Consider the following 27,434-nt stretch of genomic DNA (forward strand, 5'->3'; position numbering starts at 1 on the left):
TGGGCGCGAGACACACTAAACTATTTAATTACACTTCAAATAATTGTTTCCTAAAGATGGTTTCTGTCATTTTAGGCAGTTTTTATTACAATAATTTCATTTCAAGTGTTCGTTTTTTAAATAAGTTTAGTTTTAGTGAGTTATTTGATGCTATAAAAACGGGGGTGTGACGTCATGATTGACAGCTGAGATTGACGGCTTCTCTGAGTGAAGTTGTCACTGAGGCACTAACGGACTTTTTTCTGGATTTTTGTGAGGAGATTGGAGCTTTAGCTTTCATTTCTACACTTCCATAACTGTTTATTTCACACCAACATAATTAATTATTCTGCATCTGTGAGAGTGTGGGCGGGCTTTTGATAATCGCGCCTCTACTTCCTGTTCTCTACTGCGCAACTCCGGTCCCGAGATCGCTACTGCGCAGACTCGGTCCCAAGATGTCAGCGCCGTGAGCGGGCCTATGAAAGCTTCAACTTTGGTCAGCGGAAGTCAATGGAGTCGCGTCGTCCATATTTTTTTACAGTCTATGGTTGTTCCCAATTGCTTCCACTTTAATACCACTAACAGTTGACTGTGGAATATTTAGTAGTGAGGAAATTTCACAAATGGACTTCTTAAACAGGTGGCAACCCATCACAGTACCACTCTTGAACTCACGACCTATTCTTTCACAAATGTTTGTAGGAGCAGTCTGCATGCCTAGGTGTATGAGGGGTGTCCCAATACTTATGGCAATATAGTGTATTGCATATTTCTGCATTAGAGGAATGACTTTGCCACAAGCATATGTACTTTCTAAGCTTATGTTTCAAGACAACATGTTCAAATAAGACAATGTTTGAGTGAAGACCATGAGGGTGATTGCACCACTATGAAGTGTCACTTAATTCTGTCCTCTTAGTAGTGTTTATTCACATTGCCATTAAGTGCACGAACAAACATTTACTGTCTACTCTTCCTTTTAAGCTTGCCATTTGCTTCTGTCAGTAACCAAGATCAACTGTATTATCATTAAGAGTAATGCTGGCCATCACAAAGCTGACAAATTATTTAAAATATTTTCAGCATTAACAGCATATACCACAACATAATATTATGGACTAGATGGGATATTCTTGTTCTGTTAAGAGCTGAAGATTTATTATCGATAAAGGAAAACAAAAATGCAAACAAAATGCTTAAAAAGTACAGTTTATTTATTTGTGCACTAAGCAAAAAACCAGAGTATCACTGCCCAAAGTGTTTTTTCCAGGGCACCAAGTCAGTGTAAAACATATTTAATTTATTATTATTATTTTTTTCATGTAGTTACATACAGTTGGCCAATAGTCTGTCGTAGATGCTATAGTAAAATGGCACATAAAAGTACCATGGTATTAGCATGTTTTTTGTACATGCACCATGGTTATATAATGATATTTTGGAGTACCTTGTAATTATCACAGTGTGTGACCACCTGATACAATCAGTATTTTGTGCAATGAAAATCCAAAACAAACCTGTTTGCATCAACATTAATCTGAATCAAGTATAACCATTCTTGGTAGTTGCACAGATTTTTTGTTTTGTCTGGTAAAACAGCATACATTTACTCAACATTTGGTAGAAAAACAAAGGCACTAGTATTTCCACATTTGGTGAATATTTCCAGTGGCAAAAATCCTCAACACTTAATTTATAAAAATAATAGTTTTTTTTAAACTAGCAGTATAAAACTAGTGTACAGCAGGCAGTAAAAAATACTTCAATGACACCCTATTTGTGTTTTAAAGCTGTGACATCGAGACATGAGGATGAAACTGCATGGTACTGCATGTGTGGTAGACTGTAAAAGATCATAAATGTTGCATGAAGCTGCAATTAAAACCACAAAAGGGAAAAAAAAAACAGTCCCAATTTACCTGAATCACACAAATACATGTACAGAACACTAGGTGTACAATATGACACAAAAATAAATAATATTTTTTTGTTTTTAGTCCTCAAATTATCAAAGATCTTCATATATCTGCAAATATCAATGGATTTTGTGCATTCTTTTAGCATGTAACCTGGCTAAAGTAATAGTTCACCCAAAAAAAAGAATATTCTGTTTATGCTCATTAATTAATGACTCTCTGTCTGTTTTGGCTTTAGAACACTTGGAATATACTGCACAAGATTTATGTATTTTTAGACTTTTCACCCTTTTCGAAACTTGAAAGCATTAAATTAATTGTAATTGAAACTTTCTCCTTTTTTGTCATATGACTTTAGAACAACATGAGGGTGAATATGATGACAGAATTTTAATTTTGCAGTGAGTTATCCCTTTAAGAAACCATAATACAATACAAAAATACTTTTACCATGCAGAATTCTACCTATTAAGAATATAAGTAGTTGGCTGGAGATTCCATAATCTTGCGTGTTAAAATCCAGAACTAAAATAAAACAAACTGACAGAAATGGTGGAACATATGCCAATCTATTGGCTGATGTCAGCTTATTAGAAAATATGGCCTTTTTATTTCTTTGCTATTTGGTTCCAGCAGCAAACAATGGCAGCTTTGTAAAAGCCCATTAATAAACTCACTTGTTTAATCTGACCTATAAAACCTGTCTCTATATAAAAGCATAGGCATAAAAAATTCAGCAGGCTCATTGAGATGTTTAGGAGAAAATGTCCGTAGTGCCCTACAACAAAATGTGCTCACAGTTTTAAATTGTAGATCGATAATTTAGTCTAGTCTAGTCCTCAAGGTCTCCATTTCCTCAAGCACCCTACTTTTCCTCTCCAGTCCAGTGTAGGAACAAACAAGCATGTCTCTGTGGATGTTTAGTGGTGGTAGTATGGGTGAAACAGTCTCTCAGGGGCACAGATGCTAAGCGCTGAATGTGTGTGAAGCAGTAACCGGGGGAAACGGGAGGTAAAATAAACCACAAAACCATCAGGGACTTCACCGAGAGCTATCTGAACCTCTGATGGGAGTTCATGGTAATGGTGTTTCTGTTGAAAAACATTTGAAGAGAGGTTATTATATCATATTATTCAAAAGATTGGGGTCATTAAGATTTGTATACATTTTTTTAAAGAAGTACTTTTATTCAGCAAATAGGGGCTAACACAGAGCGGATCATATGCGCGAGTCGGTGCAGACCAGAAAACATATCAGACCCTTTGAATTCTGCAGACTGCTGTATTTTAAAGCGATATGGAGGATATTAGGAGGAGAAACGGTTAGACAGACCTGGCATTAGAAACAGCACTGATGATTACTTATTAAGTCTAAAAGGGGAATCTATTACACGTTTGCTGTCGTAAGCCGTGAAATGCGGCTTTACTGAGCACAATGGCTCTGGCTGAGCTGAGAAGATAAACAAAATGGTATTGGCTATTTTTAAAAAGGGGAGGAGCTGCTCGATAGTCTTCCTGTTTCAGTGGAAATTACGTCAACACACTGAATAACACTGCACGATTCAAGACACATCAGTGGGCCTTTAAAGGAACACGCCAACTTTTTGGGACTTTAGCTTATTCACCGTATCCCCCAGAGTTAGATAAGTCCATACATCCCATTCTCATCTCTGTGCGTACCATAACTCTGTCTGACGCACACACGCTAGCCTAGCTTAGCACAAAGACTGGAGGTAAACGGCTCCAGCTAGCCTACTGCTCAATAAGTGACAAAAAACGCCAACATTTTCCAATTTACATGTTGTGATGTGTATAGGTACATTGTGTTCTAAGACCGACAGAAAAATGAAAAGTAGTGATTTTCTAGACCGATATGGCTAGGAACTATACTCTCATTCCTGCGTAATGATCAAGGAAATTTGCTGCCATACCATGGGTGCAGCGGCGCAATGATATTACACAGCGCCGCAAAGTTTCATCTTCAGTCGGTCTTAGAACACGATGTAACTATACACATCAGAACAAGTAAATGTAAATATTAAAATGTTGCCGTTTTTTGTCACTTATTGAGCAGTAGGCTAGCTGGAGCCGTTTACCTCCAGTCTTTGTGCTAAGCTAGGCTAGCGGTGGGTGCGTCAGAGTTATGGCACGCACTGAGATGAGAATGGTATGTATGGACTTATCTAACTCTGGGGGATGCGGTGAATAAGATAAAGTCCCAAAAAGTCGGCGTGCTCCTTTAAAGGGATAGTTCAACCAAAAGTAAAAATGCTGTCATCATTTACTCACCCTCAAGTTGTTCTAAAGTTTCTTTGTTGAGTAAATGATGACAGAATTTTAATTTTTGGGTGAACTATCCCTTTAACACTATTGCACATTTTGCACACCTGTTTTAATAAACATTGTTTATGTTTCCATTTTTTCTATCATGGAGAGATTCTCCTTGTGACCGCTTGCGCTTAGGTCCTTATCACATTTTGTTTTTACTGTATTTTTGATCCAATAAATACAGCCTTGGTGAGCATAAAAGACTTCTTTCAAAAACATTTAAAAAAACTTACCAACCCCAAACCTTTGAATGGTATATATTATATTATATTATATAATTAGAGCAATGTGAATTGTTTTTTGTGATTACTGACTTCTGTATGCAGTAGAAACACATTAGTTCTAAACACTTACTTTATTTCTCATTGCTCTAAGTAGGTCTCTCACAGAGTTTCCTTTATATGTACGAAATTTTCTAAGATCTGCCAGATGGAAAAAGATTCATATTAGACATGCACATTTATAGACATGAATAAACATGGATTGAAACATTGTTCATTTCATATACATCAAAACATTCCACATTTTATTCAATATTTTTTATAAAATTCTTTTAAGTAGCAGTGCTTACCAGCCTGCAGTGGTGCCGAGATGTGCATCCTCCAGTTGGTTCTTACGACAGACCTGCCTGAGTTCTCCAGACGGGCCACTATAGCGCTGTCTGCTGGCTCCTTCTCTATTCTATCACTGACATCCTATAGCCAAAGAATTAATTCACTGTCTCACCATACCCTTCAACATACTTCACTGAACACACACAAACACACACACACCTGAAAAAACTGCAGTTGTTTCTCTGGACTCCAGAAGAAGGGATGTTTGAGGATGGACGCTGCTGAAGGACGGGTCTCAGGTTCTGCACTGATCATCCTCTCAATCAGATCTCTGCCAATCACGTCCTCTACAAACACCAAAACAGCCATGAAACCATTAAAGGGATAGTTCACACAAAAATGAAAATTCTGTCATCATTTACTCACCCTTATGTTGTTCCAAACCTGTAAGAGTTTCTTTCTTCTTTTGGACATAAACAACATGAGGGTGAGTAAATAATTACATCATTTTTCAATGCATACAAATAAGTTAAACATTTATTTTACCTAATTCATAGTTTTCATGTGACATCACATGCAAAACAAGGCTATCCTCCACTGCCCGCCAGTCATTTTTTACCAGGTTTGTAGTCAGTATTAATGCAGTAAGACAGTGATATTAAAATACCAAATTCAATATACACCTTATTGATGTTGCATACTTTGTACAGGAAAGCAAATGAACACAGTTAATATTCTGCAACACAAGGTTTCTCGTTAAGCATATTTTTACCATTGAAACCCATTATAAAGAAAACGTGTTGCGTTTTTCATATTCTTGGCTCATCTGCTCGCCCTGTATATAGTATGCATCATCGAAAAGGTGTAAACTGAATTTGATCTTTTAATATCACTGTTTTAGTACATTACGGCACTTTAAGGGTGGGTTGCACAAATAAGGATTCTTTAGCCTGTCGTCAGTTCAGCCTCCGCCTGCTGCTTGATCAGCTCTATAATTCTAACGGTTTTACTGAGTAATTAATCTGTGTTTAAAATTAACTTGATTTAAAATAAAACCCATATCAACAAATCCTAGATTACTGTTAAACTTTGCTTAATTGAATCCTTATTGGTGCAACTCACCCTATAGTGTTTTTCACGTTAAGCATTTTAAAAAACGTCCTGTTGTTTTTAGTGATTGAAATAATGCAGCAGGTGCTGTATATGGATCATAAGTGCCCAAAACGTGCATCTTGTTTACATATTTTTGTTTTAAGATGTAAATTTGACAGGCTTGTGCTGCAGTTCCATGGCGGTTTTGCCCTCCAAGGCTCCGCGACAGTCACGTGACTGAAAACTATGAATAAATATAAAAAATTGATCAATAATATTTTGAAAATACAAAATTATTCATTGACAAGGGTGATTTTAGAATTGATTTATTGAAGGGGTCCTATTTAGTTTTTTTTTAGACTTTCTTTAGTTTGTAATGTTGCTGTTTGAGCATGAACAATTTCTGCAAAGTTACAAAGAAAAAAGTCCAGTTTGTGAACTCCCCAAAAAGCCTTGAGTTTAGTCTTGAGTTTTCTTTTTGGAATGTACACGTCACAATATTCTTCATTTAAATAATTTCTGCCCAAGTTATTTGCAATAACGGGGCAAGGCCTGGTTGACTTGCATTAGTAATGAGTGAACTCGCTTTTTTACGGTTAAAGGCATGATATTTCCAAAACTCGTTCGAAGTGGTGGACCAATCAAAACACACTGGTCCAGCTGACCAATCAGAGTCACACTGATTGGTCAGCTGGACTGATTGGTTGGCTGGACCAGTGTATGGAAGGAGGGGCTTCATAGAGACCGGAACTAAACAGGGATGAATATCTAGAAAGCATCGTTAGCCAACTATGGTCGCAAGTTCCGTCGTTATCAGCAAAGTTCAAAGAATCGGTGTTTCCCGAAACCATAGTTACAATTAACATTCGCAAACAGCATCGTAAAGTTGTGGTTGGAAGGACAGCTCTCGACTTGTGGTTAGAAGCCCAGTTTCTTGTTTGCATGACATGTGGACTTAATAAATCCTTATCTTGAGCAAAATAACCAAGTTGACATTCAGTACAATCTATATCTTTTAATTTGAATACATACAAATGTCATTTACGTCTTTTAGTTCGTCAAGAGATTCAAAGCACCGTTTTTGAAGAGCGCGCATGTGTGTACGTGCTCTAGTATGCAAGAACGAGCATATGATTGAATCTGGAAATAAAGCAAAATAACTGAGACAACTCCACCAATGTGTGACATCATTAACCAACATGGTTGAATGACAAATTTGCGACAATATGGTTGTCGCGACTAACTTGTTGATTTCTTCAACGATGCAACAATATGGTTTCGTCGCGACCAGCTTGTTGATTTCTTCAACGATGCGACAATATGGTTTCGTCGCGACTGGCTTGTTGAATTCTTCAATGATGAGACAATATGGTTTCGTCGCGACCAGCTTGTTGATTTCTTCAACGATGCGACAATATGGTTTCGTCGCGACTGGCTTGTTGAATTCTTCAATGATGAGACAATATGGTTTCGTCGCGACCAGCTTGTTGATTTCTTCAACGATGCGACAATATGGTTTCGTCGCGACTGGCTTGTTGAATTCTTCAATGATGAGACAATATGGTTTCGTCGTGACCAGCTTGTTGATTTCTTCAACGATGCGACAATATGGTTTCGTCGCGACTAGCTTGTTGATTTCTTCAACGATGCGACAATATGGTTTCGTTGCGACTAGCTTGTTGATTTCTTCAACGATGTGACAAAGTTTTTTTCGCGACTAGCTTGTTGATTTCTTCAACGATGCGACAATATGGTTTCGTCGCGACTAGCTTGTTGAATTCTTCAACGATGCGACAATATGGTTTTGTTGCGACTAGCTTGTTGAATTCTTCAACAATGCGACAATATGGTTTCGTCGCGACTAACTTGTTGATTTCTTCAACGATGAGACAATATGGTTTCGTCGTGACTAGCTTGTTGAATTCTTCAACGATGCGACAATATGGTTTTGTTGCGACTAACTTGTTGATTTCTTCAACGATGCGACAATATGGTTTCGTCGCGACTAACTTGTTGATTTCTTCAACGATGAGACAATATGGTTTCGTCGTGACTAGCTTGTTGAATTCTTCAACGATGCGACAATATGGTTTCGTCGCGACTAACTTGTTGAATTCTTCAACAATGAGACAATATGGTTTCGTCGTGACTAGCTTGTTGAATTCTTCAACGATGCGACAATATGGTTTTGTTGCGACTAACTTGTTGATTTCTTCAACGATGCGACAATATGGTTTCGCCGCGACTAGCTAGTTGAATTCTTCAACAATGCGACAATATGGTTTCGTCGCGACTAGCTTGTTGATTTCTTCAACGATGCATCATACTATGGTAGTTGAGTAGCGAGTTACGTTGTTGTATGAGATATGCACCAAGCGTTACTGAAAGACTGGGATGTGAAGTGCTTCAAACAACGTAAAATGTGGGAAAATCATGCATGCAAAAAAGAATGAAAGCCTATTCTAGTAGACGCCAAAAACAAAATCAAGACTTTCAAAAAGGGCATAATAGGTCCCCTTTAAAAGACACTTCTTAATCAGCCAAAAACAGTTATTAGTTGTTGCCAATCATTTCAAAATTACCAAATTAATTGGCCATTTGTTCAGTCGATTTTAGAAAAAACAACCCTACAAACAAATCTTTTCTTCTGATGGGACTTTTTGTGTGACATTTATGGCAATACATTTATAAGAATTTCTAAACAAAGCTGGACACTGAAAAAGAGAGAATACAAGCACATTAAAGCATGCACACAAACCATGTATATCCTCCATAAAGTGGTCGAGGTTATAGACTCCAGTGAGGATATTAGATTGACGCCGCAGAGTGTCACCAAACGGATGCTGTCCTTTGGATGTCACATAATAAAACACACATCCGGCAGAAAATATGTCCACTGCACTCGTCTGTAGAGATAAAAATAGAGGCAATAAGAAACAATGTAATGAATTCCAATGAAATATTTGAATATATCTTATTAAGTTTTTAAAATTCAGTCCACCACAGTATCAGTTTTTTAAACTCAACGTGTGACGCATGTGTTTTGTATGGAAGTCGTACAGGGTTCCCTTTTGGTGCATTTATGAGTAATTCAGGGGCAATCCAGCCTTCGGTTCCTGGTATTCCAGAGCGTAGGCTGAAACTATGGCGACCATCTGGAAGCTTCTTACACAAGCCGAAATCTGAGATCACCGCCCGGACTCGACCCAATGCCCCCGGGAGGGAGAGCAAAATATTCCGTGGCTTTAAATCCCTGTGAACTGAGTACGAGAGGGTCACGTAATTACAAGTGACAGTGGGTTGCATATATGCCGTCACCATCCAGTTACTCATTTAATAAACATCAGTGCAATGCAATACTAGCATCTGCAACTATAATGCATTTTTATGTTTTACAGGAAGGAAGTTATCGTTGGAATTATTGCTATGACAACAGTGACTCACCGATGTTGAGGGAGTGAAGGTGAGTGAGGCCACACATCGTCTGGTCCAGCAGAGACACTGGGTTCAGGTTTAAGTAAGGACAGCTTGGGTCTTCCACATACTACATACAAAAACCGAAAAACACAAATCAGAGTGCATGGAAACAGATCTGTTGTGATTATACAGCTGAAAATACAGTTGATTATACAGACAAAACTGAATACTGAAAATGTGATTATACAGTTAGAATTTTTTTTCTTTATCCTTAACCCGTCTTTTAAAATGAAGCATTTTTTATATTTGTCAGAGAACGCATCTTGAATATAAGTCCCTTTAAGGCAAGTCATTTCACTAGGCGACCATCTTTGAAACATCTCTTGGACAGCCATGTCAGTCATGCATATTCCCCTCTGAATGGAGAAACATAATATTCTCAAATTAAAATTCTCTAAATTCTCTTCACTAAGCTTACCATTAAATTTCATATTTGAAATCACCAATGAAATCTGACAAAAACGGTCTCATAAATTTTGTTTCTAAACGCTCAAATCATGACGTATTTTTTGAAAAAGAACACTGATTGTTTTTATAGAAACCTGAGTTTCTAAAGGCAGCTGCAGTGACGCAATGAAACCAATTGCCGATTGGCTGGTTTATTTAGAAGGGTGGACTTATTCCGCCATATTGTGCTTTAATGCCATTCTTATTAATGTGGCTGCGTCCGAAAGCTTAAAACTGCTGCCTTCAGAGGATGCATTGCAAGGTAGGAAGGTATCAAGGCATGTCCAGTGTTAGCTCCACTTCCTGTCTCCCGAGACTGATCCTGATCATTTTTTGAAGGCAGCTTAGATGTATCCTTTGCTGTCTTATATATCTCAAAATCTTGTGCTTTCCATTCTGTGACAGTTGAGTTAAAAACAAAGATGGTGTCTGCAGTTGATGGTCAGTTTGTGTGTAAATGTACATTTTTGATTGTTTTCCACTCCTGCTGTCATTTCTAGCTAGAAATTACTATTGTAGTAATGAAATATTTGCTTAATTTTCACCAAAGCTTTTTCTATTTTGCTGTATCATTAAACCGTTACGCTGCCTCAGAAGTCTGTCTGAAATCAGTTTCATGAAGAAACCTTCATGCGCAAACGCTGCCTGCAAAGTCATTGCCTGATAGGGCAGCGAGGCAACAAGTCAGTTCTCGGAAACAGCCTATGATAGGCAGTCTTTGTATATCTAAAGTCTTTGATATAAATGCATTTTTATTTGCCATATGCAGATCATTTTAAGCAAAAAATCTTACTAGTTTAATTTTATTTCCTATTTTCAGGAAGTTTTTATGATTTAGGCTATTGTTACCTAAAAATTGGTTTACATCATAAAAAATTATGTTAATTGAAAAAAAAATACAAATATTAGATGAAAAAACTTAAAAACATTATTTACTACATATATTACTAAAATTATTAAAACTGTAATAAAATCAAGATAAATACAAATATTTTAAAAAACTAAAAATAAACATGACAAACACACATAGCTAAATTACTAAAACTTAAAATCTAAATAAATAAAAAATAAAGGCTAATTCAAAACACTAATAAATACTTTAATCGTATATTAATAATGTGTGACTTTTAATAATGATGTGTGACTTTTTGTGCAATTAGCTTAACCCTAAATGCAAAAACACACACACACGCGTGCGCGCGCACGCACACACACACACGCACGCACGCACGCACGCACGCACGCACGCACGCACGCACAAACACCCACAAACACACACTCACTCATTGAAACACACACAAACACACACTCACTCATTGAAACACACCTGCTGTAGTGTGGCGGCACACAGCTCTATGGCAATGTAAGTGAACTGTCTGTCCCGCTCTGTGCAGAAGTAACGGATGACGTTGGGATGCTCGTCTGATTCACGGAGGAGCTGAACCTCTCGCTCCGCAAACTCTACACACTCCGGAAGGATACGCTTTACTGCCACACGCCGACCATCAAAATGACCCCTGTGTGCACAAAACCAGTGAAATTATGGTAAAAAAACAACCATCCAACCAAACCAGTGAACAACACCAAAATGCTCAATTACAAAACCTTAAAGGGGCACTTCACTGCTTTCAATAAAACGTGGCTGCCTATGCAATAGAATTGTATTTTTAATTTAATTTTTAAAACGATGCTACCCGACTAGAGAAAACCAGTCTTCTAGTCAAATGCTGTCTGCCTTGCTTTAGTAGGAAATACTTCTAGGCAAACTTTATAATGGTGTCCAATTGTATTGTTCCTGGGTGCAAGAATTCAAAGAGTAAATGTTTTGCGGGAGTGAGTTACTTTCGGTTTCCAGTGAAGGATCCAGAGCGTTGTAGGCAGTGGCTAAAGGCCAAAAAGAATCGTAAATACGGTTGTAATATGTTTGTGGTCAACATTTCAAACTGGATGACCATGAACACAGGCCAAAAGGAGGGGGAAATTTCCGCCTGAAACAAAACAGTCGCGTACAGGTAAGAAAACTGTTGCCATTAGTGTTCCATTTTTTACCATAATGCTGTTTATGGAGTAGGCGAAGTACGATACAAATTTCAGTGATAAACCTACCCTTACAATAACTGTTCTGTTAACAACCCTCTGCCGATCCGACTGGTGGGAAACAAAAATGCGGAAGTATAATCTGTAGTTTTCACGGAAGCTCTTGAGCTGTCAAATGTCCTCTGGATGATGCATTTTGCTTCATCTGACTGACTTTTGCTAACACATAAACATGAATTTCTCTGCCCAGGTAACATGGAGAACGAGTAAACATTGTTCATTCATTTACATATACAACCGACATTGTGACAATACAAAGCGGGTTGAAAATTGCCGAAGTTAAACTTTACCTTCACAACACAGTATAAGCAAACTAGCATCACAATCCATGAAAACCCACCGGAACACAAAGGTTCCCGCCGTCCCATGGCCCAACACCTCAGCAGGACTGAAAGAGATTTTACCAACTTCCACAACGTCATGTTGTTCATCTGAAAAATATGAACACATAAATAACAATGCTATGCACTGGGGAAAGAGCTAAGAAATTATACATCTGACATTAGTTACTCACTTTAAAAACACACAATTAACTCAAATTAGCATTATAGTGAATAATATATAGGTTTGTAAATTAAATAAACTGCTTATTTAGATAAATAGAAATAACAATGGGCCTCATTCACGAAATACAAGCAGAACAATTTTTTTGTGTAAATTATTTGTAAAATCCCAAACAATTTAATAAAGGATAGCTTTACTTCTTGGATTTAATTGTATTTACACAGAAATTAGTTTTTGTGTTTCATTAATGAGACTCAGCAGAATAGATTCCATACTCTGTGATTGGCTGGATGTTGTTATTGGGGCGGAGTCTTTGCTTGAGAATGGCCGTGTTTGATTGGATGCAACAGAACTAGTCTTCTCTGAGTTGCTGTTGTTGTAGTAGGATGATGTTGAGGATGGAGTGTTGGATTCTGTGGGAGTGCTCTGATTGGTCATCCCGAGCAGAAGGTTGGAATCCACTGGCTCGTCAGACCGCTGGGATATTTTGACAGGCTGTTTGATAAGAGAACAACAAACAATTTTTACAATTTTTTAAGTACAATTGCTTATATATATATATATATATATATATATATATATATATATATATATATATATATATATATATATATATATATATATATTACTGCTGTCAATCAATTAAATTTTTTTACTTGATTAATCGCGATTAATATCCATTAAAACACTTACATTTGTATACGTTTTAGAACATTTTAAAGTATTTAATCTCTAAATTATTGGAGAGTTTTTTTTTTAAAGTATATTTTAAATACTTGACTAATGGCATCTTTTTATGAATGAAGGCCAGTATCACCGATACTAATACTGCTACTGATGTCTCAATGAAAAATATTTTTTTCCCTCCCAATTTTAAACATTAATTATAAATTGAAAGTTACATTTTTGAAATGTTTACATGTATTAGGCTTCAAAATATATAACAACTTTTAATTGATGGCTACTTCCAGCAGGATAATGCACCATGTCACAAAGCTCGAATCATTTCAAATTGGTTTCTTGAACATGACAATGAGTTCACTGGACTAAAATGGCCCCCACAGTCACCAGATCTCAACCCAATAGAGCATCTTTGGGATGTGGTGGAACGGGAGCTTCGTGCCCTGGATGTGCATCCCACAAATCTCCATCAACTGCAAGATGCTATCCTATCAATATGGGCCAACATTTCTAAAGAATGCTTTCAGCACCTTGTTGAATCAATGCCACGTAGAATTAAGGCAGTTCTGAAGGCGAAACGGGGTCAAACACAGTATTAGTATGGTGTTCCTAATAATCATTTAGGTGAGTGTATATGTATATTTATATATGTAGGTGTATAGGTGGTGTCACCACTAATGATGAATCAATTATATATTCATTAACTTTAGAAGGTAACACTGATACTGATATACCAGTTAATTCAAAATACACTTTGTAAATCTATTACTCACCCTTTTATTTGTTAGCAGGAAGGCAATCCATGCTCCCAGCACCAGTGTCACCACCAGCACGGTCATGGGGTCAGAGGTCAAGGAGTCTGGCAAAACGGGGGAAGAGCTGTGCTTTGTTACTGGTGGCAACTGTAAACAAAAGATGACAAGTTTGTGCTTGGCTGTTCAGAATGCTTGCAATTTCATCATGCATGAGATTTTCAACGGCCTACAACCACTTATTAAATTGCTATAGACACCGTCATCTGAATTTCAGTTTATTTCACAGTTTCATTTAAGAATGTACAGCTCAACATTCATGTTAATCCCCCCTTTAGCTAAATACCTCATTATTCACAGCATAGTTTGCTACATGGAAATAGCCATTATAAACAATCAAATCACAATATAAAGGTATAAGTACTATGTAAGATTGTATGCTAATAATAACGTAAAATATTATAATAACTTAAAAATTATATTCCTCCAAAGCTATCATATGGCTTAAAAAAACTTGGAATATAGTTACATATATTACTTTTATGGTAATTTTAATTTGTACTTTTTGAACTTCTTCTGGACATTGCACTGTACATATTATACAAAATATTGTGTTTTTCACAAAATAAATAACAATGCACACACTAACATAACTGTTCATGTTGAATAAATGACATATTTTTATTTTTAAGTGAACTATCCCTTTAAGAGTGTGAATTATGCATTGGACTCACTGGGTGAGAGGCAGAACGGAAAGAAGAACCAGAACCTCGAGGTGGGATGACATCACCAGAGCGCTGCAGGTTTTCTGGGAAATCTCTCAACATGGTGGTGTGAGCCACAGGAGGGACTTCATGGTGACCTACTCATACACACACACACACACACACAGGTTGATTTTTCAGGTTTTATGGGGACATTCCATATACAGTTTGTACAGTATAAAATTCATTATGTCTATTCCATCTCCAACCCCTAAATCTACCCATCAAAAAAAAACGTTCTGAATTTTTACATTTTCGAAAAACATAATTAACTATGATTTTTAAGTGATGAAAACCAAAAAGTATCCCACAAGGTCAAGGATTTTGGATATTGCCATCTTTGTGGGGACATTTTGTCCTCTTAACATAAGGTATACCTAAACTAAACTGTTTTAGGACAACAGTTTTAGGTAAGATGATTTTTGCTGTGCATCTCTTCACATTATAATCAGCTAAGGTTTTAAAACATGTTTGGATAGGGTCAGAGGTAAGAATATTAACCTCAGTCCTGAAACTATTGAACTAGAACATAACCTGTGGGTGTTGCAGCATTGCACATGCAATGTATCTTGAAGTACACACTTTTAAGTATGTAAGTGAGCAAAATGTAGAGTGAAATTTAGAGAGTGTGTGCATATATAGAGATAAATACGTTGTGTGTTCAAATGTATTAGTTTGCCGAACCAATCAGCAGCCACTGGTTCTGCAGGGAGGTGCTGCTTCCTGGTGGATATTTTACATCAGTGCTGGGTGTGATCTCACACTCGGGCCGTCCATTACCCATTGTGACGCCAGCTGTCATTGGCCCCTCAATGCGTGCAAGAGTGAGACCTTTTGGCTTCCATGGGAAAAGAATAAGGTTAATCAGAAGGAAGTTGAACTATTGGTTTTGAAAAATGATTAGCTGAACTTACCACTATTGCAACACCTTTATGCACAAGGGAGGTAGAAGCATATAGATGAGAGTCCGTCTTGCCAACATAAAGAGTGGGGCTATCAAAATATGCACAAACAAATACATAATTACATTAAAGGGGACCTGTTATGCCCTTTTTTAGAGTCTTGATTTAGTTTTTGGGGTCTACTAGAATAGGCTTTCATTTAAAAAAACATAATAAAACACAAAAAACACATATTTTACATTGTTGCACCATCTCTCTTCCCAGGGCCTGTCCCAAATGGTGCACTTTATGAGCACTTGTGGACATACAATGACCACCGATTGGCGTGTCTGTTAAGTCCACAAGACCGTAGAGTTTCCCATTTGTCATTTTAGTTTTCAGAAGGGTGCTCGCTAGCGCCCATTTGCAGCCAATAAGCGGCATTACGTCACGAAAGTGCGTACTGAGGGGAAGACCATGAGGGCTTAGCGTTCCATTTGGGACAGGGCCTCAGTCAGTGAGTAATGCTCTGTTTAGTTCCTATCTCTATAGAGCCCCTCCAACCAAAAAAAGCACAATGTGCTCGTATGGTCGGCTGGACCAGTGTGACCAGTTTTCATTGGTCAACCGCTTTGAGCGTGCTTCATCAATATCTCCATAACCGCAAGTTTTTCCTGTGGGGTTTTATAATGTGGTTTTTCAGTTTATCAGTAAAATAAAGCCTGTGGTAAACATAACGTGACGATGTTCTACAACGCACATCGCACACACTCACACCATAAGCTGTCTTATCTTATAACTTATAAAAAAAAAACTTGTTTTCAAAAATGAACATAAATGCTTCAAAATTCGTGTTTTTGCTATGTGTGTGTGTAATTTACGCTGTAAAACAAAACATCAAAGTATAGTCAGGTTATGTTTCTTTTTGAATTTTTAAGTGAACCTGTACCACTCTATTGCCTTGATCAGTTACATGGAACAAAGAAAGTCATACAGGTTTGGCGAGTAAATGATGATACAATTGTATTTCTGTGTGAACTATCCCTATAAATAATTGGGTTTTAAAAAAACTATTGCAAGATTGTCTTACACTAGCTGAGTCTTTGTGCTGTGGTTCTCCTTTGTGAACTGGTAGGCCCACTTCATGGTCTGGGACTGTGTGTTTTCTGCGGTGAAGGTCAGGTAACGCAGGGTTTCTGTTGCAACTGTCAGGTGAGGAGCTCGCCGCAGACTGTCCTGACTCCATAAGTAGAACCCTGCCACTGGAGAATCAAACTTCTGCATCCACAAGACCTCACCAGAGTCCCGATCCACCGTAACCACCAGACCGTCCCCACTGGATGCAAAGTGTGACATCTCTGTGATACACAGACAAACACAACCATGATGAAATCGAAAAACAAACCTAATATACTCACAAATCCAAAAGATTCGCTCATAAAATCCGTGCATGCGTGGTGAGGAACCTACTGTATTCATATTTTTTGTCATCATAGAGAGGAGCGGAGTAGTCATTGTAGGTGGCATTCCAGCGGAGTTCCTGAGTCTTCGTATCATACATTGTGATCATATATTCTGCAGACATATGTGTATACATGCGACACGTGAGTTTGGGTCAGTAAGATAATTTTTATGTTTTTCAAAGACGTCTCTAATGCTCACTGAGGCTGCATTTTTTTAAATTAAAAATACAGTAAAACAGTAATATTGTGAAATATTATTTTCTATTTTAATATACAACCTCGTTTCCAAAAAAGTCGGGACATTTTTATAAAGCAATAAAATCAAGAATCTATGATTTGTTAATTATTTTAAATCTTTATTTAACTCACAAAAGTACAAAGAAAACATTTACAATGTTTTCATTGACCAACTTGATTGTATTTTATAAATATAAACAAATTTTGATTTTGATGGCTCTAATACAATCCAAAGGAGTTGAGGTTGCATTTTAAAATATAATTTATTCCTGTGATACAAAGCTGAATTTTCAGCATTATTACTCCAGTCTTCAGTGTCAGATGATCTTTCAGAAATCATTCTAATATGCTGATTTTCTGCTCAAGAAACATTTCTTATTGTTATCAATGTTGAAAACAACTGTGCTGCCAAATAATTTTTTAATATGTTAATATTTTTATTCTAATACTTTTGTCTTCAGTCACCTTTAATCAATGTAATGCATCATTGTTGAATAAAAGTATTTAAGAAAAAAATGAATCAGTAAAGAATGTTTTTTACTGTATTTTTTATTTAAAAAAACCCTCCTTGGTGAGCATAAGAGACTTCTTTCAAAAACATTAATGTTACATTGCAACTAGAATGCATTGCAACTATATCTGTGAAAATTTCAAGATGTCAGTAAATTTTTACAGTTTGTCGTGCAAAACTTGCCACCATTATGTTAGGCTGTCCTTGGTGGTTGCCAGGGTGTTGCAATGCAGTATATATATATATATATATATATATATATATATATATATATATATATATATATATATATATATATATATATATATATATATATATATATATATATATATATATATATATACAGTATCTTTAAAAATACTGTATGTGTGCAGTGCCAGAATGACTCAGGGTGTATATAGAGGAATCTGATGTGCCAAGGGACACACATAGACAGGCATGAGTGTGTGGAGTTATAAGACAAGGTGTATGTATGTGTGTTCAGACCTGTGCGACCAATGTACAGCAGAGGGGCAGAGGGGCAAATGGAGTCTGAGGAGGAGGTGCTCAGACTCGTCTGTTTTTCACCTGTCTGAGGATCAACCACAAACCAAGTGTCCTGTTTTTTACCTGGGAATGAACACAGTACAATAAATGAAATTACACAAGGGTAAGCAGATTTTCACACGTTTCACATTTTCTAAATGTGATTCCCACACCTCTTAATGTTATCATGTCTATGCAAACACTCACAAAAAACTAAACCAGCCTATTAAGTTGCTCAGAAAAACTAAAAGTATGTCTGTGACTTTTTGGGCTCTATTTTAACGATCTGAGCGTATTGTCTGAAGCGCATGGCGCAAGTGCACTTAGGGCGTGTCTGAATCCACTTTTGCTAGTTTAATGACGGGAAAAATGGTCGGAGCACCAGGCGCATGGTCTAAAAGCGATGTACCTAGTCTCTTAATGGGTCATGAGTGTGTTTTGGGCGTAATGTGTGTAATAAACCAATCAGAGTCTTATCTCCCATTCCCTTTAAAAGCCAGTTGCGCTTACACCATGGCGGATTCGTTATTTACATGAGGAAATTTGTGAGGTGAAAAACTGAACACTTCTCTAGAGAGGAATATTTTTAATTTTAATATTTGTGTGCTGATGCACGTCCCTGTGTGTGTAATAAGATGAGGGTACATGCGTTGTGCACCCGCCTATAGGCAGATATTGCTAACGCGCCCTTTAAATAACACAAAAAATACTGCGCTATTGACTTTAGACCAGGTTTTTGTTGGTCAATGGCGCAGCCGTTTTCAGTTGCCTCAAAATAGCATGGCGTCAACAATTATGCGCCTGAATACACCTCGTTTTCAGACCAGCACGCCCATGGGCGCAGATGCATTTGCTATTTAAACAATGTGGCGCTGGACGTGAAAATGATAACTGCGTTGGGTTGAAATTAGCAAAAAACACTTGCGTCTGGCACCACTTTGCGCCGGGTGTATGATAGGCCCTTAAGCTTTTATTCATTTTCATGAATTTATTTTTTTGTTATTTTTCGTTTATTTTTATATGACCATGGGAATTCTTCACTACAGATATCAAACACTGATTTCACCATAAAACATTGCAAATAAACAAACATGTATGACGTTACCCGTGTAGAGCACTCCATCGGAGCTCCTGCAGGGAGAAGACTGGACCAGTTCTGGAATAGTGAACGGGAGTTTCTGCAGAGAACATTCATATAAATGACATGAGTTTTAACTGTCTCACAGTCTCAGACGAACACATTCGCAGCCCTGCCCGTGACACTCACCATCAGACCCTCTTTGCGCTTGCCTCCTAGAACATACAGACTGCCATCATTGGGATCCGGTAAAAAGCCTGGCCTACAAGATTACAAAAATACAGAATACAAATTGGTTCGTAAAAAGTGAGCATTACAGACCAGAATGGAGGCAGATCTGAATACTGAAGAAATACTGATATCTGAAGATTTTTTTTAAAGCAATTCACAAAATGGTACTTGGCTATTGGTAACATTATCCAATAGCCTGCATGGCTTAAGAAGCAATGTCATTGGTAAAGGACTGTTGTTTCAGAAAAACGTATTACAATTTGATGAAAGACTACAAAGACAAAAAATTATTCACAAGACCAAGAACAAGCAATAAGAAAGTAATCAGGATCAGTTTTGATTTAATCTGGATTTTAACAACCACAAACACATGCACACACACTACCATTCAAGCATTTGGGGTCAGTGAGATGTTTCATTTTTTGTCTGTATCTATACTTTTATTCAACACATTAAATCAATAAAAAAATGACAGCAAAGACATTTACAATGTTACAAAAGATCTCTATTTTAAATAAATGCTGTTCTTTTGAACTTTCTATTAATTAAAAAATCCTAGGGGAAACATTTTTTGGTTAGTTTCCACAGAAATATTAAGCAGCACAACTGTTTTCAACTGCAATAAATCAGCATATTCAAATAATTTCTGAAGGATCATGCTGAAAATTCAGCTTTGCCATCACATGAATAAATTACATCTTACAATATATTACAATAAAAAAGCAGTTATTTAAATTTTAATAATATCTCACTGCTTTTACTGTATTTTTGATCAAATAAATGGTGAGCAGAAGATACTTTTTTCAAAAACATTAAAGAATCTTACAGACTCCAAACTTTTGAATGGTAGTGTATGTTCATTTTGTTTGTGAATCTGTTAAACACTTACTCTTGGAAATATGTAGGAACCTGTATGATGGGATCTAGGAGAGAGAGAGAGAGAGAGAGAGGATTAAATGGTTATGGAAGTTGTTTGGCAAATATTAATTTACACTACTTTTAAAAATATCAAATATATCATGTTTGTAACCACAAAATGCTGTTTACTTTAAACACTTGCTACAAAACAGCACTAGTACAACATGATCATATTCTTTCCGTTATCACTTGTCATAATGCACACACACACGCACACGCACACGCACACGCACACACACACACACACACACACACACACCTTCCTTCAGTGTCCATTTGATGTCTCCTGTCTGTTTACTGATGGCATGCAGACTTCCATCCAGTGTAGAAACAAAGAGCAGAGACTCAGGGAGTGAGACTGAACTTCCTCCCTCACACTGAAAGAGAAACCAGTAAAACACCTGCAGATATCAGACTATTTAAAACTAAATGCTACCTGATATGTAGCCAGAAATACCCATAATGTGTGTTCTCTTAAGAGTGAGTGTGTGCGTGCGCTTGTGTACAGGTTTGGCTACTTGCTAAGACTATTAAAATCAATGTCAACAAGTCTGTAAGAGTTAGAGGAAGAATGAATGTCATTATTTAAGTAAACCATTGAGTCTATAAGATGTCCTCATAGGTCTGTGTGTGTTTGTGTTAGAGAGCACGGTTAACAGACAACGGCTTTAACCAGGATATCCTTCTTCATAGTCGTTAACGCCACTCCTATATTTACCAAAAACTGCCTAACATTATACAGCTGAGAAAGTGTGGACAAGGAAAGAGTCAATTTCACTAAACTTTACATCTTGTATTCCCTTTTTTTGCCCTGGCTCTGAATAACATCATTTCTTTAACCTTCCCACATATTCAGTTCATTATAGTAAAAAATCTATCTGACTGACCCCACAAACATTCTTCCAGTAATGTTTGTAGAACATTTGTTCAAAGTTATCTCGTCTTAATTTAACATCCTGAAACATTTTAGTTGGATGTTCGTTTAACATTAATATATATATATATATATATATATATATATATATATATATATATATATATATATATATATATATATATATATATATATATATATATATATATATATATATACAGGTTACTGCTTGTTTTCTGAATGTTCAGAGAACATGTAAAAGTTACATTCTCATTATGTTTGCAAAATTATCAAATTGAATGTTCCCTTAACGTTTGTTTAACAAAGGAAAAACTGGATCTTTTCAACATTCAGAGAACATGCATATATAATGTTTTCATAACTTAATCGGGAAAGTTAGCAAAACATTCTTAGAACATATTTTTGTTAGCTGGGTCCACCCTGTAATGTAGGCCTATTAGATGACTGTAGAACTTACAAAAGCGTTGGAAAAACTTGCTCCACCAAAATACACCAGTATAAAAGGTATCACATTTACTTTTAGGAGGACATTATTAAGCTGGTATTTCATTAATGCCTATAATCATTATGTATTTGAGGGAATATTTTACATTTAGGCAGAAAAACAGTGATATTTATTCAGACTGAAGCCTTCAAACAACACATGGGCCAGTAAGTGCTTAACATAAATGATCATACATCACCACCTAACTTAACACTGAACACTCTTTTTTCCACGGATGATAGTAACTCTTGTTATAACACATGCACCCGCTCTGGGAACAATGCATAATGAATTGCGCGAGCTCTCCAGTACAAGCCTATTAAGCGCGCTCCCATGCAGGTCTCGTGCTCAGGTTCGGGTTATATGACACTATTGTAAGAACACAAACAGAAATGAGCTTAAAAAAAACTCAATTACTATGGTGTGTTTCCAACTTCTTCCAGCCTTATTGCTTGGAATGGATCACGTACACAATGATGTCCGATTCACTCACTCATTCAATCCTCTGAACTGATTATTTTCAATGATCCGAACGAAACGATTCAGGAATCGTTTGTAAATCACTCAATTGGTCGGAATGATTTGTTCAGGGAAAAAAATATTTTACTTTTAATTTAATATTATATATCAATACCATTACAAAATTCACATTTCTGCAAAAATGCCATTAGTTACAGCGAATATTGTTCGTACGTATTAGATGCAACCTACTCGAAAACATAACTATAAAAAACAACAATATCATTACAAAATGAGTATTAAAAGACAGCGCAGGACTTCTATGGAGGTTTTTGAGTGATAATAAAGAGAAAGGGGGTTTGTTTGAACCGTCCGAATGAAGCGATTCGCCTAAATTAATCTGACACACATTTCATTATTAATATTAATATTATTATTATTATTATTATTGATAACAATAATAATAATAATTGTATGACTATAATGATAATAATAATACGTTCTTTCTAATTCTGATGTATTTGTTTATTATTTTTAATTATCATTCCGGGAACCCCCAGTACTACCCCTCCTCTGCGTATCCAAATATAGATCAACACATATCACTGTCCTCTTGCATTCCCTATGGTGACCAGCAACATAAAGTGGTAAACATGAGATTTATTCCCCCCGTTTTTACCTGTGACACGATTCCTGCGAAGCTGAGCAAGAGCAGCAGCATCATCTGCCTCCAGTCCATCATTCTCTCCCTGAATCTGGTTAAAGTTGCGGCGTGTTCTCGGTCTGTGTCAGTAAATATACACTAAGGTCGAACGGGCTCCAAACTCCTCCAACAAAACGCCATTATCACGTAGCGTCGGGAAAACTTCACAGCGACATACTCAATCACTTACAGTACTGTTACGGTTCAGCATATGTCTGTGACATGCCAGGCAACTGATCCTGTAATAAAATAACAAATATTGCACATTTCCGCGTTGGGACGGAACTGGTGATGTCACTCAAATCAAACAGCATACAGTAGAAAACTAGAAGGCACGGCCATGTTCGTTTGATTGACAGCTCGTTTGACCAATGGCGTCTCGCTGCGGTGAGTTGAAAGGCGGAGTTTCGAGAAAACTGGATGTCATTTTAAAACACGTGGAACAATAACAGTTTGGCCCTGACAATTGATGACAGCAGGCCCTGTTGTGTCTATTTTTTCTTTTCCTTTCGAAGTTCAACATAGAATATTCTCTCTGCTTATTAAGTGGGCAAAAGAAAGTAATTGATCGCTTTATATGCTGCAATTTAAGTATCGGACCTAACAATGTTTTATAACCTCACTTAAAATAACACAATGAAACATATACATTTTTTTTGTTTAGTCGTTTTCTCTATGTGGTCACATTGAATAATATAGATACTGTCTGATAGACATTTAGAACTGAATTGAAAAAAAAAAAAAACACATATAAGTTAATGTAAAATAGGCGGGTTGTGATAATCTTTATTCCAGTATTTTCATCGTAGGTTTATTTTTAAGTCAATTTCTGTGTAGTAGACATACCTTAAGTGAACATTAAACAGTAAAACAACAAGGATGTAAAAAGGTAACATAAAAATATAAAACCATTATATGACCAATAAATTCTGTAATTAAAACTTGTAAAACATTTAAAACACTTAAACACATTGTTTTAATAAAATGTGGCAAATTGCATTGAAATTGATGGAAATTATATACTTACATATGATGAACTTTGCTGCCCCCTTGCGTAAGATTGTTTAACGTCAAGGCCACCAAATTGAAACAAAAGAGCTAAAGAGCTTCATAATTTACATATCAGTATATAATATATTATTTATTTATTACAAAAAAAGAAAAAAAAGAGATATTACAAATACATGTTTGCTTCTAATATAAAATAACTGTTTTCATTTGACATTGCAATAATGTAAAAAGTCTAAAATATTTATTGTTAGAAGTATGTTGATGAAAAAACATTTCATTTCACATTTTGTAGCAGCTACAATAATAAATGGAATAAAATCACAAACAAGCTACCAAATTATTGATTGGTCGCTCCTAATTTCACGGTTTTTGTATTTAATACTTTATATGACAGTTGATAAAGAGTTTTGAAATAATTGAGAACGTTTCAAATGTAAATGTATAAATCACAAAAATTGGATACGCTTCACGATTATGCGTGTCATCCTCGCGCCTCCTGCAAGCCGATCTTCGGTCCAATTTGGTTCCGATTTTCCTATTTGCCTGCACGCTGGTTGGCGCAAAATATAGATCGTGATTGGTCAGTAGGGCATTTCAATTAACGTGCACCCTAATTGGTTCCTGATGCGAAGCTTGCCATTTGTCCGTTTGGGGTTCCGATTTTTTTTATTAATGCTGATTGGCTGATCGGTCAGCGCGTTTTTCAAACGGGAGGAGGAGATCGTCAGAACTGAACAGTGCTTCGGTGTGTGTGCAGAACTGAACAGTGCTTCGGTGTGTGTGCAGAACTGAACAGTGCTTCCATCACTTGAAGGATTATATCATTATCTAATTATCTTATTACATTCATTTCTATGCAGCAGGTAAGGCCAATCTAATATTAGCATATTTTTCGGTGGACTTTGTTAACTGTAAATACTGTAAGGGATGAATGAAGTTCAAACAGCTAAGGGTGATTTAATATTTAGATTGCTGTCGATTCAAGATTTTTAAAAATCAAAAATGTTTGTACTTTTGTAGTAACTTAGTTGAAGTGTCACTTTTATGTTAGGCATTATAAATAGTTTTTGTTAAATACAGTAGTTCTATGATGAATGCATCCTCTATGACAATTAAAAAGTGGTACATTAATGTGTTAAAAGTTTTAGTTTATAAATATTATAAACATCACCATGGTTTTGCTGCCAATTATTGACATGATTGAAATATGGTTACTTTAATAAAACAATGAGAAGTGACTGTGGTTTTGGCTTTACTAAAAATACATTGGTGGACCTTTGCTTTACTGTAGTAAACCATTAATTATTTTTATTTGTGGCTCAGGTGTTGTTTTAAATTACAAATTACACATTGTTATTTGGGTAACACTTTAGAATAATGGTCATTAGTTAACATTAGTTAACTGCATTAGTAAACATTAACTAATAATGAACTGCACTTATAAAGGGTTTATTAATCTTTGTTAATGTTAATTTCAACATTTACTAATGCATTATCACAATCTTGTTAACATTAGTTAATGCACTGTGAACTAACATGAACAAACCATGAACAGCTGTATTTATATTAACTAATGTTAACAAAGATGAACAAATACAGTAACAAATGTACTGCTCATGGTTAGTTCATGTTAGTTAATACATTAACTAATGTTAACTAATGACCATTATTCTAAAGTGTTACCGTAATTTGCAATAACGTACAGTAAATATGAACAGTTTCAGTGTTTTTGTACAGTGCCAAGTGAACTAGTTCTGTCATTCTTTGTGTTGACAATACAGTTTACTCTATGAAATTCTAAATACATTTTTTAATGATGAAGTTCAAGGTACAGTTTACTGTATGCAAAAAACAACCCCCCCCCCCCTGCAGTGCTGTGCTCCCTGGGACAAACATGAAAGATCAGATGTCTGATCTTCTTGCCTATTTGTTTAGTTTGTACTTTGTAGTGGGAAATAGACCAAAGAGTTGATTTTACACACTTTTATGTCTTCCTCTTATCATTGCAGTGCTTGATGTATTGAATAGCTAGATTCGACTAGTGTATTTGTGTGATTTAACATTGCTCTGTCATATGTTTCTCTGTGCCTTACAGAACATGGATTTCAAGTTGCGGAGAGAGGCCTCTGGTGAGCTGACACTAATGCCATCACCTGAGGCAGTGGCCCTGGCCACTGCCTACCGAAAAAATCCCACCCCTGGACGGTCCTGGCCTGTTGCCAGGGTCAAGGAGGAGGCCATGGCTCGTGTTGCCACTGCTGGAGGTGACACAGGGAATCGGCAGCTAGTGTTGAGCGAGAGCGCCTTGCAGTTTGGCCAGTACCGTGGCAAAACCTTTAAATGGTTACTATCCAATGATGTTGGCTATGCAGCCATGGTACTGGCCTCTCATCAACAAGAGCGGGAGTGTGGTGACACCTCAACAAATGCTGTAATGGGCAACAAAGATGCCTTGTTGCAGTACGCTAGCATTTTTACTGACATTGTGGCAGTCATCCAAGAGCGGCGGGTTCGAGAGGGTTCTGGGACACCGGCCCAGGAGGACAAGCTGCTCGTCGGGTTTGGCAATTTTGCCACCTTGACTTTTAAAGATTTATATAATGCAAATGACAAGGAAAGAAAGAGGTGAGGAGATGTTGGTCTAATAGAAGATGCTGGCCGCAAGAATGTGTGGTGTATGGGCTTAAGTTGGTAAAAAACAAAAAATTCTCATTTCAGCTTCATTAGGTGGGTGAGGCAAAAAAAGGACACCCGACCTGGCACTAAGATGGAAGCATTAAAAAATTATATAAGGCGTAGAGATGCTGAGAAGCGCCCAAACATTCCTGGAACAGCACCTCCAGGTACAAGGCTTAATTCTTTTTTTGCTTGCTATTGCATTTTATTGTTTTTATATCTTGTAATTATTAATGCTGTTCATTCTAATATTAACAGCAGTCGCCTCTACCTCGGCGTTTAAAGAAGAGCCATCAGATGCTGATTTGCTTGCTGCAGCTGCACATCTAGATGTTATGGGTGAGTGTGACATTTACATGATTGGGTTTACATTTGTGGTTTCATTTTCAGCAAAACTGTTGTGCATTGTTTAACATGTTGTGCGATTCTGTATTATCAGTCTTCAGATGATGGTTTTGGAATCAATAAGGTAGGAGGTGTATTACACCTTCTGATCATGCCAGCCCGATAACCTGGCTTTTTTACCTCTCTTTTCTGCCTTTTTATAAATTGATTTGCTTTTTAAATTCCATTGCAACTCCATTTATACTTTTTTCTACCACCACAATTTCAACTTTGGGCTTCTAACTTTTTTTAACTCAATGCTACCACAAGCAATTGTGTGTTTGTAACAATCTTATTATTGACACCTTTTTCGCACATCTTTTCATCAATCTCATCATTAAGCACATCTTACACAATTGGTACAGTTCTAATCATTAATCCTAAC

The 27,434-nt window shown here is 36.6% G+C and overlaps 1 protein-coding gene across 1 annotated transcript; it reads right to left on the reverse strand.

The window, feature by feature from the left end:
* Positions 1 to 874: 874 nt before the first annotated feature.
* ern2 (endoplasmic reticulum to nucleus signaling 2) lies at positions 875 to 23,344 on the reverse strand. Its single transcript, XM_079813615.1, has 22 exons — positions 22,955 to 23,344; positions 20,697 to 20,814; positions 20,409 to 20,442; positions 19,478 to 19,550; positions 19,316 to 19,388; positions 18,172 to 18,294; positions 16,945 to 17,049; positions 16,565 to 16,832; positions 15,508 to 15,586; positions 15,278 to 15,431; positions 14,564 to 14,691; positions 13,851 to 13,979; positions 12,672 to 12,891; positions 12,233 to 12,323; positions 11,123 to 11,312; positions 9,316 to 9,415; positions 8,932 to 9,131; positions 8,630 to 8,777; positions 4,999 to 5,126; positions 4,797 to 4,920; positions 4,580 to 4,647; positions 875 to 2,989 (listed from the first exon to the last, which is right to left on the reverse strand). The coding sequence occupies exons 1-22, from the start codon at positions 23,015 to 23,017 to the stop codon at positions 2,819 to 2,821; spliced, it is 2,787 nt and encodes a 928-aa protein (XP_079669741.1). The 5' UTR covers positions 23,018 to 23,344; the 3' UTR covers positions 875 to 2,818.
* Between the last annotated feature and the right edge of the window lie 4,090 nt (positions 23,345 to 27,434).

Source organism: Gobio gobio, assembly GCF_949357685.1.
Source record: "Gobio gobio genome assembly, chromosome: 3".
Taxonomy (NCBI): Eukaryota; Metazoa; Chordata; class Actinopteri; order Cypriniformes; family Gobionidae; genus Gobio; species Gobio gobio.

What these genes read in the sequence shown, in the direction of transcription:
- ern2 (XM_079813615.1), bottom strand. Translation starts at nt 23,017, where the DNA reads ATGATGGACTGGAGGCAGATGATGCTGCTGCTCTTGCTCAGCTTCGCA. An exon ending in GTTCCTACATATTTCCAAGA is followed by an intron (nt 19,551 to 20,408) that starts GTAAGTGTTTAA and finishes GTAATCTTGTAG; the next exon opens with GCCAGGCTTTTTACCGGATC. An exon ending in GCGGGAACCTTTGTGTTCCG is followed by an intron (nt 11,313 to 12,232) that starts GTGGGTTTTCAT and finishes TTGTGCACACAG; the next exon opens with GGGTCATTTTGATGGTCGGC.